The sequence below is a fragment of the Nilaparvata lugens genome, chromosome 7, assembly GCF_014356525.2.
Source record: "Nilaparvata lugens isolate BPH chromosome 7, ASM1435652v1, whole genome shotgun sequence".
Lineage (NCBI taxonomy): Eukaryota > Metazoa > Arthropoda > Insecta > Hemiptera > Delphacidae > Nilaparvata > Nilaparvata lugens.
This window is the reverse complement of record NC_052510.1, coordinates 64,384,480-64,403,846: the sequence shown is the minus strand read 5'-3', so window position 1 is coordinate 64,403,846 and position 19,367 is coordinate 64,384,480. Positions and strand designations below refer to the sequence as shown.

The 19,367-nt window shown below is 34.4% G+C and overlaps 1 protein-coding gene across 1 annotated transcript; it reads left to right on the top strand.

Annotated features, from left to right (window-relative positions):
• Positions 1-11,239: 11,239 nt before the first annotated feature.
• LOC120352509 (39S ribosomal protein L19, mitochondrial-like) lies at positions 11,240-18,812 on the top strand. The gene is made up of 3 exons (XM_039433394.1): positions 11,240-11,388; positions 16,608-16,795; positions 18,665-18,812. The coding sequence occupies exons 2-3, from the start codon at positions 16,628-16,630 to the stop codon at positions 18,797-18,799; spliced, it is 303 nt and encodes a 100-aa protein (XP_039289328.1). The 5' UTR covers positions 11,240-11,388; positions 16,608-16,627; the 3' UTR covers positions 18,800-18,812.
• The last annotated feature ends 555 nt before the right edge of the window (positions 18,813-19,367 follow it).

Sequence of the window (19,367 nt, the reverse complement as noted above, 5' to 3'; positions counted from 1 at the left end):
GATAAGGATGTTTTATATCCCATCATAATTCCCCCCTTTGCATGACCAAAACGACTACTCCTTACTGCATACTCCCAAGACAATGTATATTCTGGTAAATACAAATCATATCCTTCATCTTGCCCCTCCTCTACATGTGTTTCTAACAAAATAAAACAATCAAACCCTTTTACAAAACTAAAAAAATCGGATAGTTCTTACCTTTTAATCCACAAACATTATACACTAAAAAATCAGTTTGACATTCATTTACACTAGGCCTACCGACACGACTGACGGCTCCACCTCATTCATCATTAAGTCCCTGATGCTTGTTGTTTTTCTGCCCCTCCCTGAAAGATCTCAAAATATCCTCGGACCCGCTTCCCAATAATTCCATGAATTTCTCTTCGCCATTTCTGTTGCCGAACTGCAGCCAACCTGAGTCAGAATCCCACGTGAAAGACGCCTCCTCAATGACCAGACGGTTATGGACGACCCTAACCTTTGAGCCTGGTTTATTGTCCATAATAATTTTCCGCAAGGCCATTAGTTTTCCTCTACTTTTCCGGTTTCGTACGAATAGTCTTTGTAGATGAAATAGTTAGTTCCTTTCAGTTTTTTCGCATTAGACAGAATAAAGTTCACATCATCATCACACGGAAAGTGAGCTATAATTAAACCACCGTTATTTTTTGGATTTCCAAGTAGGTGAGCACGGTTGATGAATATATTATCGTTACAACGTAAATAGTCCAAGCAGAAACGCCTCACTACAGGCACGAAATTTGTTTCCTTAGTAGAATCAAACTGTAATCCCTTGAAAATAAGGTTATTTCTCCTACTTCTATCTTCCAAATTGATTAGTCTATTTGCTAAACCCTTATTAGTAGATTTGAGATATTGTAATTCACTTTTCAATTCGCTATTTTCACTAGATAACTTTTTCACAGTCTCAGTTAGAGCAGTTACATCGTTCTTCGTGGCTAAAGTAGATATTTTTTCATCAAAATTTTTCTTGATTCTAGTTTCTAAACCGTCCAGTAATACCTTAAACTTTTCCTCGTCCATCTTGCTGATCTTAAGTTCTGAACGCTTTTTTCCAGGTCGGGAGCCAACTTCAGGAGAAATTGTAGATCGTTCACGTTTTTTAGAACTAGATGGCGAGAAATAAGAGTCTATTCCTCCTTGCATTTGATACACTATACACAGAAGGGCACCAGAAAAAACAACTTCTCGTTTAAATCACTAAAATCATACTAAATTTAACTTTCAAACACTTTTCACTAATATTATAGACAATAGTTATTAAGGTTAAAGCCAGAATCAGCACGAAAACGATAGGCTGTTCAGAGCGATAAGCCGGCACGTCTGCTCTCTACAACGTCTAGAGCCCAACTTGATTGCTGCATCCATTCTATCCTATTTAATAATTGTGGCTGAGTAGAAAATAATAGATTTTCACCTCCAGTCTATGACAATCGTGTAACCCAATGCACTTATTCGAAGAAGTATCGATCATTATAGAAAAATACACAAGTTGTTCAAATTCAAGTATTTCTGAAATCAACCAACAATGACCTATTATTTCCAACATAATTTTCATAATTTGATCATGCAACCTCTTGCAATCGAATTAAAAGTATTGAGCAAAGACAATTTTTTTTTAGACACAATCTAAACTGCCGTGCCAGAGTATATTATGATGATGAGTGGATAATGAGCATTCTTAGTCCTTGGTCTGCTATTACGGCAGTTTGGGCAACAGTGATAACCTTTATAGCTACGAAGCGGGTGTTAATGTTTGTATAAGTGTGGGGGACTATCTGTCTGCAATGCATTTTCTGTCAGTAGAACGACGTGAAACGTGAATAACCTCGAACATGTCTGCGCATCTCCTAATAGACGTCTCCGACGGGTTATTACACTCGACAACATTACACTCTTGCTATCCAATTTTTCGTCTTTTTCCTCTTTTTTCGTTATTTATCTCTCTTCTTCAGATGCATCATTTTGGGTTCCCTCTTTTCTTCAAGTTACTCTTTCATATTCCTAACACTCATCTTCTTTCTTTCTGAATTCATAATCTACTGATTAAAAAATAATTTCTCTAATTTGATCAATCCTTCTTCTATTTCTTTTCTCCATATCCTTCAGACTCAAAAACTTAGTCAAGGGTAGGTCTAAGTACAGTATATTTAATTATCAATGTTATTAAATTCAACAATTTAGTAATGACTAAAAACTTGAAATATAATTATTATTTTGTATTATTTTAATACTGCAATAAAATTTTTATGTTGGAAAGAAAGGAACCTAGCAAACATGCTTTGTAGCCGGTGCCGAATTTAACCTTTCACAACCATGTAAAAGGAAATAATATTAAAAAAGCATAACTATGAAATGTTTAAAGTATATCAAAAGGATAATTCTAATGAGGAGAAACTAAAATTTATTACCATATTAAAATTTTAAAATGAACAGCCAGATAAAACAACAAAAACAAACAACACACTCGGTCACCAGTCCTCACAATGCCGGAACGCCGGAACGAAAGCGGATCCGATGAAACCATCGATATTTTATAACAGTAGTCGATCCCTACACTAGTCGCACATTAGCGCTCCACAATTGTTCAATGTTCATGACTTTTGAGGTTAAGTAAGATAGATCAATAATTTTAATATTTTCTATGGTATTATTTTTTAAAATCATGATTTGAAATTTATTATTATCATCAAGATCAAATTGAAAATATGTCTCTCACGCGGTCTCTACGGCAAGGGTTTGGAAGAACATTGTTTCAGCCAGGAGAATGGTAAGAACATGCTAGACCAAACTCATAATATGTAGAATCATTGAAGTAATCAAATCATATATATTTATGATGACTAAATGTATATCATTGTGAGCTGAATTAGTTAACTATCTTGTAATTTCAGCTAGGCCATTTGTTCCAATTTGCTAATTTTCATTTTGTGTCAGGTTTCTGACTTTTTTCAAAGAATTTTTCAAACACTCCTAGAAACTTCTACAAAATCAAATTGCAAAACTTCTATGTAATTATATTGTAATTGAACTTTTAAGCATCCCTATTGAAAAAGATAACTAAAAAATTCAGTTATGGCGCTGTCAATTAAAAATATCTAGGCCTAGCCTATTGGACAAAGAACCATTGCAACATGTTTAAAACTGACATTTGGACTACCTACGCCAGTCTACTGATTTCAATTCAAACAGTAAAAAACAGTCGATGAAATAGAAGTAGAAATTCTGTACGGTCAACGTCGGATTCCAAGAAATAATCAGGAGTGACCTGATATTTCCGACTCTATAGTGAGTTTTCGTTATAATCTATTTATAACAAGATAAACAGTTAATATTAAGTGGCAATTAATTAGTAACGACGCATTTCGAGACGCGCGTACCTAAGCAGGCGGCTTGAGACGAGTTTGTTACAGCCGTGCGGCTGGAGTATACACCTTGAAATTCATTTGATTCGAGTGGGTTGACTCATTGGGTTATAATTATGTATGTATGAATGTTATGGCGGCAGATAATTAGAATTGTTGGCTACTTTATTGCTTTACGATTCATATAATGAATAATCGAATCTGATGATTTATAGGTTATGTCTCTAGCCGTTACACTTATAGCTGCGCATTTGATACCCGCTAGTGAATTGCACCTTTACTTGAGTTATACCGGTATCAGCTATCCCTATGTAAAGCAGTGGCAAGGCATAGAATCGGCAACGCTTGAACGCTGTCGTCCTATCTTACTCCACTATCATTATACGTGTACTCATTAAAGACCGAGTCATCCAGGTCTAATTTTTATTCATTTTTCTCAATCCTAAACTGCAAGTAATATTCCGTTTTTGAACTATTTTAAATGACACTACAGTCCAATTCTTGAATATTAGTTAATAAACTAGTACTCACTGAGGAGCGCACTCTGAGAGTGTTGAAATTGATTTAATGATCCGAAGCGCTCCATAGTGAGTACTAGTTTTATCAACTAATATTCAAAAAATCTGGTGTTGCGCACTCACACAACTTTCCTTGCCGTTATGAAAATTGATCACCAGACGCTAGTGTTCCCGCGCATCTCAAGTCTACTATTCAAAGATTTGATACAGTTGGTGACAGGGCAATAACGCTGGAGACCCACGAGGTCTGCAATCTCTTCATAGTGAATCATTTAATAGAATCAACAGTTGCCAACAGTTTGCAATTTGATAATCACATTTTCTCGAATTTCGAGATTATTTTTAATTTTAGGTGAAAATGTTACTGAACATTAATTGTAGAGATTCTCATGCTCAATCTTTTCCACTCAAAATTTTTTGTTTAAATTGTATCTGAAGCATGATAATTGAGAATCTAAAATCAAACTTTGCATAGATGGGGCGGAGCTCCTGGAATTTTTACAGATATGAGACTTGTGGCAGTTGATAGAGCTTATCGATGACTATTTCAGGTATAACTTTAATCAAAATCGTTGGAGCCGTTTTCGAGAAAATCGCGAAAAACCCTGTTTTTGACAACATTTTCGCCATTTTAGCCGCCATCTTGTATCGCATTGATCGAAATTGTTCGTGTCGGATCCTTATATTGTAAGGACCTTACGTTCCAAATTTCAAGTCATTCCTTTGATGGGAGATGAGATATCGTGTACACAGACGCACATACACTCATACACACACACATACAGACCAATACCCAAAAACCACTTTTTTGGACTCAGGGGACCTTGAAACGTATAGAAATTTAGAAATGGGGTACCTTAATTTTTTCGGAAAGCAATACTTTCCTACCTATGGTAATAGGGCAAGGAAAGTAAAATTAGACTGTAGTGTCATTTAAATAGTTCAAAAACGTATTATTACTTGCAGTTCGTCATGGATAATGGAATAGATGAGAAACAAAATAGATAAAAAAATGCAGTCAACAGAACAATATTTTCTCTCTTAAAATAGTTCGAAAACGGATTTTTTCATTGGTTTTTACTCTAGCAAATTGATTAATTCAACATACAGTTCGACAAATAATTGATATCACAATAACTATTAGAATATTCAAGACATGTACTGGATTGTGCCCCTTTCTTGGAATATCTCATCAAAGATATGAACTAGAAACTCCTGACTATACTGTATTACTGATAATAATAATATAAACTATAATGAGATCCACGTTATAATGGCAGTGTTTTCATTAGCAATGTATTGCTATCCTTGTCTATCATTCAACAAAGCTGATAGCGGTATCTCTTTCTCGCTTTGCTTTGTTGCCAGATCGTCTTTTAGCAAAGTAGAATTAATAATTAATTAACGAAATATTCCATCTCAATCATTAAAATTCATGATAAAATTATTGAAAAATATAATTGATTATTTTAAACGAGTATGAACAGTTATATTACATCAATAAACCTATATCAGCAACCGTCTATAGAAGGCATTGATAGAGGATCGGCATTGTTGTTCTATCATCTTTCTCCACTGCTATTATAACGTGGACCTCATAACAGTGCCACCACTCTTAGTTCAAAATGGGACCTGTTCCATGAAACTTCAAAATACGGTATTTGTAAAAAGAGGGCAAATGACAAAAGGACCCTCTATACAAATACTGGACGACGTGTATGAAATAAAACACTGCATCTTTAGTTTAGCACACACTGTTGTCAATTTCACATTTACAAATTTTTATGAATCCCGCTCTCAGATCAATAATTTCATTATTATTATTGTCATTTGTTACGTGAAGCCACAAATCTGAGCAGAGCTCAAGTGGCATGTAACATGTCATCAACATTTTCAAAGTGTATTGCATTCGTATTAATTCAAAGTGTAAATGCACTGCAACATTCCTCCGTAGTAAAGGGACACGCTTTAACAAGTACATTTGTAATTGAAGACAAAAATAGCATATAACTGCCACATAACCTTATTCTTTCAGGCAGACAATTGAAGAGCTTGAGTCCCGAATAATATGGTCCTTTTTCCAAAAGTGTCAGTCTGTAAGCCGGATACTGATATACAGCTGAACTCTTTGCTCTTGTGCTATGACCATGACAAACTAGATTTCTATCAAATATCTCTGAATTTTTTAAAACAAAATTTACAGTCTCAAGGAAATGCAAAGCTGGGACGGTGAGAAACCTATATTATAGAGAAACAATAGCATAAGTAGATATCCCATGGTATAGGGCGTTTATGTCGCAACTTTTACTGTTATCTCAAGCCTGTAGTCCACGTAGTTATTTCCTGTGAAGCTTTATGACGCTGGTAGTCTCTCATATTGTGCCGTTCTCTTAAGGTGTGTTTTCGTAACGGGCAGACGACAGAATTCACTTTAAATTAACATTGGTTCTTATGGGAGTGTTCACCCATCGGCAGAAAGTTGAGCAGAAAAAAAGAACTGTTCAAATCAGAGACGAACTGTCGTTCATTTCGCCGTTCATTTTAAGGCCTATCATCACAATGCTATTTTGCTTCGACCGATCACTGCTCGTGAACCGTTTTGTCGAAAAAGAACTAATTTCGGGATTCTGTCGACAGGAACAGACAGCTTCGAAATATTTTTCTGCTCTGATCACGTGACACCGGCAGAATAATCTTTCTCTGGATCAGACGCCATGTTCTTTTTAACCTCAATCTTTAATTTTTGATGGTTTGTTTTGAAATTATTTTGCTGTTGGTTGTCAGATTTCGGATTGCTACTATTATACTGTGAAATTAATTTGCAGTAGAAAATTGAGGTATAAAATATTTCCATTGGTTTCTTTATTCTTATAATTTTTAAAAGAAAAATTGAAAATGGATTTACAACAGAAAGGCGTGAAATTCGTTATAAATTTGATGCGACAGTTCAAAGTTTTGTACTTTCCAGACCTGCACAACGAATTACCTATTTGAAAAATAGAATATGGTTAAAAATTGCTGATGTGATAGAGGATTCAAGTAAGTAGACTTAAATTCTCATAATAAAGATCTACCGTACATAATTTAAAATAATTTTATAAGTAGCCTACCAGCATGTTTACAATTTTTATTCAGGTAGCCTACTGTCGTAGGCCTTTAATAACCTAGTCTCTAGGTATAATTTGCTATCTTTTTCATTTTTCAAGAAGTTAGAAGTTGACGAATGTTTATTTATTATTTAAAGTATAATTTCTAGTATTTATAATAATGTAAAGCCTAGACTAGCCAGTTTGTGTATGGTAGAGAATTATCACAAGAAAGAGAGAAATCTAATCAACTATTTAGATTTAACTCATTCAAGCTTGCTTGATTAAATTGACATGAAATGATCAGATTCAAAACATTATTCAACCAAGATAAAATTTTGAATTTTACATGATAAGATAAGATAGCATTTCATGCTAACAATCTTTTACACTTCATTGAGTTGGCCTAATCACAAAATACATTTTTTATAATGCAGCTAGTAGTTTTCACAAACCGATTTATTGAAAATAGCATCATCATTTGACTTTGAAGTATTTCATTACATTCTAAGTCCTAAAATTCCATTATCATTGTTGCACCTCAAATATTTTAAACCCATAGTTTATCAATACAATAAGAAAACTAACCTGACTATTAAACATTTACTTTGTCTTTGGTACCTATCCATAAATTAATCTTCTTTTAATTAGTTTAAATTCAGTATGTGATTAAAATAATTAAAAACTGACTGAATTTTGAAATCATTAATCTTACAGTATACAATATTTCAAAACAACGTGAAACCACATGAGATCAAGATGGACAGTTGAGAAGAGTGTTTAAAAAACAATGTATTCACTTATCATTCAGGGAATAATATTTCCTGATATATTTGGATTTAATATTTTTGGGATTCCTTCCATGAAGAAATAATTTATGTAACAGAATCTAATAATGTGATAACATTAATACATAATTTGATGTTAAAATGTTATCACATTATTAGATTTTGTTACATAAATTATTTCTTTATGGAAGGAATCCCAAATATTAGAACAGCTCTATTCCCTGAATGATAAGTGAATACATTGTTTTTAAAACAATCTTCTCAACTGTCCATCTTGATCTTGAGTGAATTTTGAACTTTATGAATGACCATACTTAGAACTATGAATAGATGACTTCAAAAATTCACTCAGCAAGTGCTGGTAGAAAACACTGAATAATAGCTTTAATGACAGTGATTCCACCTTTTAAAATTTATGATTGAATTCATGGATGAAATACCTGCATTATTTTGAGATTTATGTATTTACAGTTTGGTATTCATTTTCAAATCACTTAGTTCTACTTATAATGTAGATAATCATCATTTCAGATTAAGCAATTAATTGATTATATTTCGATTTGTTTCATTAAACTTGTTTCTTTAAATAGAGACCCAATAATTACTTTATGCAGTACATTTTGGAAGAGTTTAGTAAACCGAACGGTCGAGAAGTAGCGCCTACTGACCACAGAATAAATGAATTGTTCATGGTATCCAAAAATATGTTGTTCACCAACAAGTTCTTTTGACCTTGGGGCACACTGATTAATCCCAATTCCTGCATGGAGATTCATTTATTTATTCCAATCATTCAGAATTACACAACTTACAGATTGATGCCAATAATAATTCAACTGATTGTTGGTTTATTGGAATTTCTCATATAATATTACTTTGTCATTATTGGGGGTTTCTTCCCAAGAAATATAATTAAAAACTATACAGACTACAAACATCCATTTCAGATTCACTTTGCAAGTTTTTTTTATAATGAATAATAATAATTATCAATAACTTTTTGATTTCAGGCCTAGAGGTGTAGCCTACCAGCGAAAGTAGAGGATGACAAAGAAAATCAACAATGAATAATATATCCATGGATATGATTCATGTATGATGTAGTAGCCTACAGAAGAAGAGATGGACTAATCTAAGAAATATATTGATTTAGGCAGGCAATGGGCCTCACGATTCTTATTCAAGTATATCAGCCGGGATCGTACCTATCCAATGATCAAAAAGGGGACTGCTAAAATAAATTGCCTAAAAAACATTTACAATATTTATTTCTCTTGGTGTAATATAACCCGTACATTCCAAAAATGCCAAAAGTAAAGCACTCATTTATTAATTTGAATTTTTTTTCGATAGAGCTTCAATAGGCCGCTATAGGCCTTTGAAGTTGAATACGGTGCTCATAGTAAGTAGCCTACCTATACACGATGTGATTCAAAGAACATGCATTGACTCTGAAAGCAATTGATTCTAGTTAATAAAATAATTATAATAAAATAATATATATTATTAATAATGGGGAATGCTTCTAGTTAATAAAATAATGAAATACAATCAGTTACTTCAAATAATTCACCCTTACAAATTTCAAGCATGGGAAATGAAAAGTTAACTCTTTGATTGGCATGCCTATAAAGCATAAAATTTAGCATAATTGAAGTGACTGATAATTGTGGAAAAGTTATCTGAGTTATGAAAAGCAATTTATTCACTTTACTGAATAAAATATCCAATAATCATTTTAGAATTACCTTTTGGACAACCCAAAAAGTTCATTACCCATAACACATAAAGCAAAATTCATGTCAAAGAACTAGTTCTTTGAATGTTACTGTTTCTGCCCGCTTGGGTGCGCTGCAATCGATTCTGCTTCTGCCCGTTACGAAAACACAGCTTTACACTCTTACCCGGTCAAAACAGTAAAAATCGACAGTAATCGGCTGTTGCGACATAAACCATGGAATATCTACTTACGCTATTGTTTCTCTATGCCTATATTTTCTAAAAATGGGCCTACATGATTTGGATGGCCGCAAGCCCTCCAAAACACGAACAGCTTTCTTTCGCATCTTACATATTGTATATAAGTTATTCTTACTATTCTTCCAAAAGAATAGTAAGATGCTGTAGCGTATTAGGGCTAAAAAATATCCATGATACACCTTCTGGGCTGTCTTTATAGTGGATGCAGATCTCAGCGCAAAAAGTGCATGATAGAACTGTTTTATAAGTTTTCCCAAGTGTTTATCCCATTTCATATTTTTTTACTTTCCTTGCCCTACTACCATAGGTAAGGAAAGTATTGCTTTCCAAAAAAATATAAGGTACCCCAATTTCATGTTTTCTATACGTTTTAAGGTCCCCTGAGCCCTGAGTCCAAAAACATGATTTTTGGGTATTGGTCTGTGTGTGTATGTCTGTGAACACGATAACTCCATTCCTAATTAACCGATTGACTTGAGTTTTTAAACTTAAGGCCCTTATACCATGAGGACCCGACAATAAGAAATTCAATAAAATTCAATTCAAGATGGCGGAAAAAATGGCGGATAATTACTAAAAAACATGTTTTTCACAGTTTTCTCGAAAACGGCTCTAACGATTTTCTTCAAATTTATACCATGGATAGCTATTCATAAGCCCTATCAACTGACATGAGTCTCATTTTTGGGAATATTACAGGAGCTCCGTAATATTCATGAGAAAAATGGCGGATAATGACTAAAAAACCATGTTTTTCACGGTTTTCTCGAAAACGGCTCTAACGATTTTCTTCATATTTATACCATGGATAAATATACAGGGCTATTCATAAGCCCTATCAACTGACATGAGTCTCATTTTTGGGAAAATTACAGGAGCTCCGTAATATTCTTGAGAAAAATGGCGGATAATTACTAAAAAACCATGTTTTTCAAGGTTTTCTCGTAAACGGCTCTAACGATTTTTTTTCAAATTCGTACCCTGTATAGTTATTTATCAGCTCTAACAACTGGCATGAGTCACCTTCCTGGGAAACTAATGGGGGGTCCACCCCATCTTTGAGAAATGGACTTTGTAACCTCCTTCTCGTGCATGAGGTAGGTAGGTAGGTAGAGCAGTTCATAAAAAGAACAAATAGTCGAGATATTTCATCTGTAGAACAGCTGTTTTGACGACTTTTAAAAGATCATCGAATTCCACAATATTTACACAAAGGAAAAAGTACTCTGAAAACAATTATATATACACATACAGAAGCCTGATTGTAGTTTCAAAAATGTTGCCGCCAATCGTCATTATATGTTATTCCTCTAAATTATTCTCGTTTAAGAATGAGGCTTACAGTTCAATGAGCAAGGAAAGTTGTGTGAGTGTTCCACACCAGATTTTTGCAATTATTATTATTATTATTATCATCATCTTCTAAATTCATTGATTCAATAATAATAATTCTTTTAAAATGCTTTATCAATATTTTTCTGTATTTTAGGCAGCGTATTAGCTGTTACATCGTCACACATTCATGCACAGAAGAAAGTAAGCCGCTTTGTGGGTATTTGCATTCAGAGGCTGGGATGTGGTCTCAGATCTCGATTCGTGCTGAGAAATATCATCGACAATCTAGGTGAGTGATTGTTCTGTCTATAGCGAGGTCCACGTTATAATGGCAGTGGAGAACAGCGCTGCTGATTCTCTGCCTTGCCACTGCCTTCTATATGAGGTAGCTGATACCGGTAGATATCTGTTTAAAATTGTCATACATTACATCAAAACCTATTCAATTTTTGAAATATTATTTTGTGAATTGGAAATCTGGTCGCGGATTTAATTATTAAATGTAATTGATAAAGCGAGAAGATCTCCAATGTACAAAGATGAAACGTGTGTTTTATCACGTTTCGTGAAGGCAATATTATGGGTTTTAGCTCCATGCTATACAAACAAGAGTGAGTTGACTTTTGGTCTGTGAATCAAGGCTGCATGTGTTTTTTACATAAATAGATTTTGATTTTTCTTTCGAGGCCCGTATTCCTTGAACCGTTTGTGAAGTTAGTTGTTGAGTTAAGGCATTGGTTACCTGAAGGATTCTGTCTTGAGAATTCAATTATAGGCTGTCGCAGTCCGGGCAGTTTAAACCTACATAATTGTATTTTCAGGATTTGAATCTTGTAGGAAAGCTGGTGTTTTTGATTCAATCAACTGGCAGAGTTTTTTTTATATATTTTTTTAATTTAAAATCGGGAGTGCTTTAACTGGACCTTGAGGAGCAGGCCAAAGGACTGTTTTAAGGTAAAGTAAGATGATAGTTAATTGTACATTTTTAATTTTTTAGATCTATAATTCTAAATAGTAATTTTTGTTTTTTATTATAAAAAAAACTGAACGACCACAGATCAGCTAAGCGAGTAGTCTTTTAAATTATCATCTGATTATTATTTCGTAATAAATTCTAATTCGTAATAATAATTTATTGATTCATTATTTTCAAAAATTTGAACTACCATTTCTTTTCTTTTTCCCACCCTTACAAAATATTCAAGGAAATATTTTTCAATGATTGAATAGTAAATTTCCATTATTGAGATTGAATATTTCGTTAATTGTTAACATACGATATGGCAACGTTGCGGAGGTAGAAAAGGATAGCACTATCTGCTATGTCGAATGATAGACAAAGATAGCAACACCAATGTTAATAAAATACTGCCATTATATCGAGGACCTCACCATAGTAAAGCTTGGTTTTTGTTTATGTGTAAATGCCGTCGTCGACCACGACAGGGTGAGGATCTCAGATTGGGTAGATTTCAATTTGTGTAAGTAACCTAAAAGATTATGCTCATTTATGTTTTTAATGGATGAGGTTGAGTTTATACTTTTAAATGGCAATATGTTGATATTATCAGAAATGTTTGATTCCTGAATAATAACACGAATAATGAAAAGTTATTTATGCAGAGGATAAATATTATGCCTACTGATATTTGTTATGTGCCAAGCTTTATGGATAAGTGGGTCCACTATCTACTATTGTTGTGCCGTATTTTATTTGTTTTTCTGTGAAATAAAAACATATTCTATTCTATTATTTGATCAGCTGTTTTAGCACACTTGAAATTTGGACAATATGAATGTCAACAATGCTTGTCGTCGTCTACTGCGGAAATTTGCGCACAAACGAAAATTCACCTTAAGTATGAACTCTTTCCACAGGTTGCCAGATAGAATACTATCCGACCAAGTAGAAGATTGTAAACATAGCAAAAAAGTATAATTGTTGATAATATGTTGAACGAAAAGCCAAATTGATTTCTTTTAATGTTTCCAATAAATGCAATATGTCATTTCTTGCATTATTGCAAAATACTACTACTACAGGTCGCCACAACCCTTGGCCTCCCTCACAAAGTCTCTCCAACTCTCCCGATCCACTGCCTGCCTTTTCCAGTTTTGAACTCAAAACCTGCTCTACATCATCTGTCCATCTATTCCTTGGCCTTCCTTTTCTTCTTCTATTGAATATTCTTTCCCTCCATATACATTTGGCAATCCATTCTCAGCAAGTGCCCCATCCACCTAATCCTGCCATCTTTGATAAATCTGACGATGTCTTACTCCCCAGGAAGCGCTCGATTTCGCTATTTTTTCTCCTCCAAATTCCATTTTTGTAAACAGGACCCACTATCCTCCTAATAACCTTTCTTTCAAAGATTCGAAGCCTTTCTATGTCCCCAGCAGTGAGTACCCAAGTCTCTGAGCCATAACATACTACCGGCCTGACTAATGCCTTATATAATTGAATCGGTCTGAAGAGAAAGGGAACATGTCAAAAATCAGAATTTTTCAGGGGAGAGAAGAAACTGAATACTGATAAAATTATTGATAATTTCAAGATTTTTTTTGTCATTAGGGTGCAAACTCTTCTAAGACAACAATTTTAATCCAGTATAAGCACTTATATAAGATTCACCCCTTAAAATTGAGTTTTTTTTTAACTTCCTATTACTCATGATGATATATTATAAATTATCACTCTTCAACTTTTACAATAAACACCTCAACCGAAAGCAATCTAACCTCAAAGCAACGCGTGAATCAAAGGTAACCTAAAAATAGCATAAAAATCACAACTGACAAACAGCTAATTTTCGAATGTTCGGCGTTGAAAGGGAGGGAACATGTGTGTTATGACTAGTTCCCTTTCACTCCAGTAAAGCAAAAATACGATATATGTTTCTCGTATAAGGGTACGTTTATGTCGGAGCTGCGATTAGTGATAAAAGCTTCGATTCTAGCAACGCGTAGATGTTACCAACGTGCTTTCTAATAGGCCTGTTTATGTCTGAGCTGCGATGAAAATCGATCTTGGGTCCCTACCATCGATAAGAGAATCGATAATGGCTTGGTTCGTTTTCGAAGCTAGTATCGAGTTGTAGAATACAAAGTATAAACATGGACCAATATTTTTTCATGATTTGGGTTGATTTATATGTGGAGTTTCGTAAGCAAGTGACATTTTCTTTACTTTATTAAACTATTCCTTATTCAATTACAAAATTCTATCTTATTGTCAATGATAATAATGAAACATAATATAGACCTTGATGTTCTTGAGGTTCAGGCAACCATTCTATGTCCACTAAAGGAGTTATATTTAGGACAACCATAACTGACCACTACGCGGTTGTACTGAACTTGGTGAAGGTCCCTATCAATAAGGATAATAGAAACGTATTGATAAACACATTAACTAGAACCAACTATCATGCACTACTGGAACGCATAAGGAATGAGGATTGGGGAGAAATCTATACCGTGAATGGAAGCATTGACACTATTATGGATAAATTTGTCGATCGTTTGACCAGTCTCATCAATCAATGCAAGAAGGTAAAAGTGATACCTAACAGACTTCGTCCCCTGAAGCCCTGGATATCTGAAGGCATCATAAGATCAATAATCACGCGGGACAAAATGCATTCTAGACTCAGAAGAGATCCTAATAACAATATCTTAAAGAATGAATATAAGGCTTATCGTAATGGTTTGAATAAGATCATAAATCATGCAAAGGAAGTCTACTATAAAGGGAAAATTGAAAATTGTAATAACAACAGCATGAAGTTGTGGAAGTGCATAAACGAGGTTATAGGTGAGGCCAGTATCAAGGAAAAGAGTACTGAACTTGATGCTCACTCCCTCAACAATTATTTCACAAATGTGGGTAAACTACAAGCTCAAACTATCAATATCCCTGATAATACTGGTGATCGATTTCCTGCAATACAGATCGATAATACGTTTTTTATGAGACCAACGTGCCCAGTTGAAGTTGAGGCAACTATTAAAAATCTAAAGAACAACTGCAGTCCTGGTATTGATGGTCTAGGTAATATTACGCTGAAGAAAATAGCCAATTTTATATCTCAACCTCTCGCTTTCATTTTTAATAGATGCTTTGAGGAGGGATATTTTCCCGAGCACCTCAAATCAGCCAAAATAAAACCTCTATTCAAACAAGGTGACCCGACTAATCCCTGTAATTATAGACCGATTAGTCTTATCAGCAACCTTGCTAAAATAATGGAGAAACTAATAAAGTCAAGAGTTGTTCTTTCTTGAATCTTAACAAAATAATCAACAAGAACCAATTCGGTTTCCAAAATAGTAAAAGTACATCTGACGCTCTAATAAAATCATCAATACTTTATCTGATAAAATAAACTCCAATAAGAAAACTATTGCGGTCTTCCTGGATATACGCAAAGCTTTTGATACAATACCTCATAATACTTTGTTCAATAAACTGGAGTCCTATGGTTTCAGAGGAGTCTCGCTTAAATTGTTCAAAAGCTATCTGAGTAATAGAACCCAGTCCCTAACCATAAATGATCAATCTAGTGTAACTAACTTAACTTCTTATGGTCTTCCTCAAGGTACTGTACTTTCTCCCATCCTTTTCATACTCTATGTAAATGACTTTTTAAATTTAAGACTTCTAAACTCAACTGTGATATCCTTTGCAGATGATACTGCAGCTATTTTTCACGGAAATTCATGGAATGAAGTTCATACTATAGCTGAAAATAATATGCTTTTAATTAAGAAGTGGTTAGATAAGAATAAATTCAATTGTTTCTATTTTATCAAAGAATATAACTTTCTTGTACCTTAATGTTAGCATTAATCGCTCCTCTGCCATGATAGGACTTATGTGATAATTATTCCAGTCCTTTTGGAGATTATTGGAAATTCTCGTCAAAATGTAGTCGAAAGTTTCTATTTCCATTCTCATATAGTCAAAAATTTTTTTTGGACGCTGTCTTAAATCTTTATACAAATGATGATACTCCCCAAATACATTCCTCTCCACATTGATAGGATGTGCATAATATTCACGTTCTCTACAACCTAGTAAGTAATGCTTTACTGTATTCGATGCAAAAATAAAATCTTCATCAGAATCTCATTATAGCATACACAAATTGGTTTTTCAATACATGAACTCACAAATCAAGCTTTAAGCACGACTGTCGGCATGAACAGTCGATAGAAGCTGAGCGCTACTCCCTACTAGCATCGCTTCTCTCATCGTTGCTAGGATCGTTTATCACAGCTCCGACATAAACGTACCCTAAAGCGAATGCTGACATGTTCCCTTTCAACTCTAATCGATGTATCCCACAGCAAACAACTCATTTCAACCATAAAAAAATGAAAAAAATTTGACATGTTCCCTTTCTCCTCAGGCCAATTCAATTATTGTAAAATATTCATCCATAATTGCTTAAATTAATTTCGAAATTAATTGTGATCTGTAATAGAGAACTGTTTGTTTGACAGGTTGCGAGATAGAGTTCTTCATGTACGACCCTACCATACAAAAGATAGACGTTTTGAAGTTGGAGAAACGTCTTGATAAGGACCTGCAGTACTTGAGGGATGCTCTCCCTGAATATAGTACGTTTCCCCTGGATATGGAGCCTGTACCACTGCCTGAAGGATCTCCGGTGCCTGTTAATGATATCAAGGTACACTTTTACTGCAAGATAAGATTATAGAGAAAAGATAGCATAAGAAAAGATATCCCATGGGCTAGGGCTTTTATGTTACAAATTTCACTGTTAACTGAAGCCGATAGTCCTAGTAGTTGTTTTTGGTGAAGCTATGTGACGCTGGTAGTCTCTCATACACTCTCACCCGGCCAAAACGTATAATAGACAGTAGTCGTATTGAGTTAATAAAAATCTACTTGAAATTTGGAACATAAATGACCTACATCATGGGATATCTTCTTATGCTATCTAAAGCGCTACAGCTACTGTCTGTGGTGGACCTTGGCCTTTTCCACAGTTCCCCTCCACATTTTTTGACATCCGCTTTCCGTTCTGTCCATCTAATATTAACTCTAAGTGCCGGTTGCACAAAGCCGGTTAAATTTTAATCGTGATTAATTCCACGTTAACCAATCAGAGAAGCCGTCTTTTCAGAAAAAGACTTCTCTGATTGGTTCTCGAGAAATTATCACGGTTAAAATTTAACCGGCTTTTGTGTAACCGGGCCTGTAGTGAGGTCCACGTTATAATGGCAGTGAAGAAAGATAGCAGAACAACGTTGCCGATCCTTTGTCTTGTCAATGCCTTATATAGACGGTAGCTGATACAGGTTTATTGATGTAATATTAACTGTTCATTCTCGTTTAAAATCATAAATTATATTTTAGTAAGCAAGAAATTATATTTTTCAATAATTTTATAATGAATTTTCATGATTAAGATAAAATATTTTGTCAATTAATTATTAATTCTACATTGTTAAAAGACGATCTGGCAACAGAGCAAAGCGAGAAAGAGATAGCGCTATCCGCTTTGTTGAATGATAGACAAGGATAGCAATACCATTGCTAATCAAACCATGCCATTATAACGTGGACCTCACTATAGTAGTTCTTTTTCGTGAAGCTATGTGACGCTGGTAGTCTCTCACCCGGCCAAAACAGTAATAATAGACAGTAGTCGGCTTGAGTTAATAAAAAATCTACTTGGAACATAAACTAGTAGTTCTGTGAACAGTAGACCTCACGCAGTATTCTCATCCACAAGTACCTGATTGAAACTATAGACCTTATGGAAATACAGCAATAGATTGGCTTCTCCACACATCTGTGTAATCACTTGTCAGCTGATTTATGTTGAATAATTCTATAGTCTGATTTTTACTCTAATATTGGCGTATGAAGGAGACTACCTTTTCCTCTTATATTATCCTTGAAATGCAAAATTTTCAAAAACCTTGTATATACGTCGACGCGCAATCAAAAAAGGAACATACCTGTCAAATTTCATGAAAATCTATTACCGCGTTTCGCCGTAAATGCGCAACATATAAACATTTAAACATTAAGAGAAATGCCAAACTGTCGACTTGAATCTTAGACCTCACTTCGCTCGGTCAATCACCTATACCATGGGCATATCTTCTTATGCTATCTAAAGTGCTACAGCTACAGTCCGTGGTGAACCTTGGCTTTTTCCACAATTATTCCCCTCCACATTTTTTGGCATCCGCTTTCCGTTTCCGTTCTGTCCATCTAATATTAACTCCAAGTGCCGGTTACACAAAAGCCGGTTAAATTTTAATCGTGATTAACCACGTGAACCAATCAGAAAAGCCGTCTCCAATTTTACAGTTGTGTTGTGTGTGTGATGTTGTGGTACTTTTCCATAATGAAAAGTGGTTGACAATTTCAATTGTGTTTCCATTCCTTCTCAGATTGGTTCTCGAGAAATTAATCACGGTTAAAATTTAACCAGTTTTTGGGCAACCGGGCCTAGATCCTTGGATGATTAAATTTAATCCAATATTTCTTTGATATTTGATGGAATTTTGTTTGTCAACAGGTCAAAATGAAAGGTAAACCCTGGACGCAAAAATGGGAAAAGAAAGGATTGCTAGGCGTGGAGAAATTGGAAATATCCGAGAAGAATCTGATCAGATTGGCCAGGGCTGCCAAACCTGGGAGAAGCATGACTTGATGCTCGAATACAGGTAAATAATTAATTTTATGATACCCTCGACACATATTATAATATTATACAGTGAGGTGTATCATATTGAAAACTTTGAATAATGTTATATTATTGAAAATGCATAAAAATATTATGTAATATTCCTGAATTTATGAATTATTCATTACAATAAGTAAAAAACACGAAACACTATAGTGAGGTCCACGTTGTAATGGCAGAGGAGAAAGATCGGAGAAAAGCGTTGCCGATTCTCCGCCTTGCCACTGCCTTCTATAGAGGAAAACTGATACCGGTAGTATATCAGATGTATTAACTGTTTATTCTTGTTTGAAATAATCAATTATATTTTAGTCAAGAAAATATATTTCGCAATGGTTAAAATAGTTATTTGTACAACTAGTGCGCAAAGTGACAGTTTGCTGCACCGAAAGAAATGTTTACGCCCGAGCCGTAGGCGAGGGCTGTATGGTTTCTTGAGTGCAGCAGAGGAACTTTGCGCACGTATTTCACATCAAATTTTTCCTACAGTTACCATTGAATATGAAAAGTGGGTAATTATGGGTAAAATTCCCAT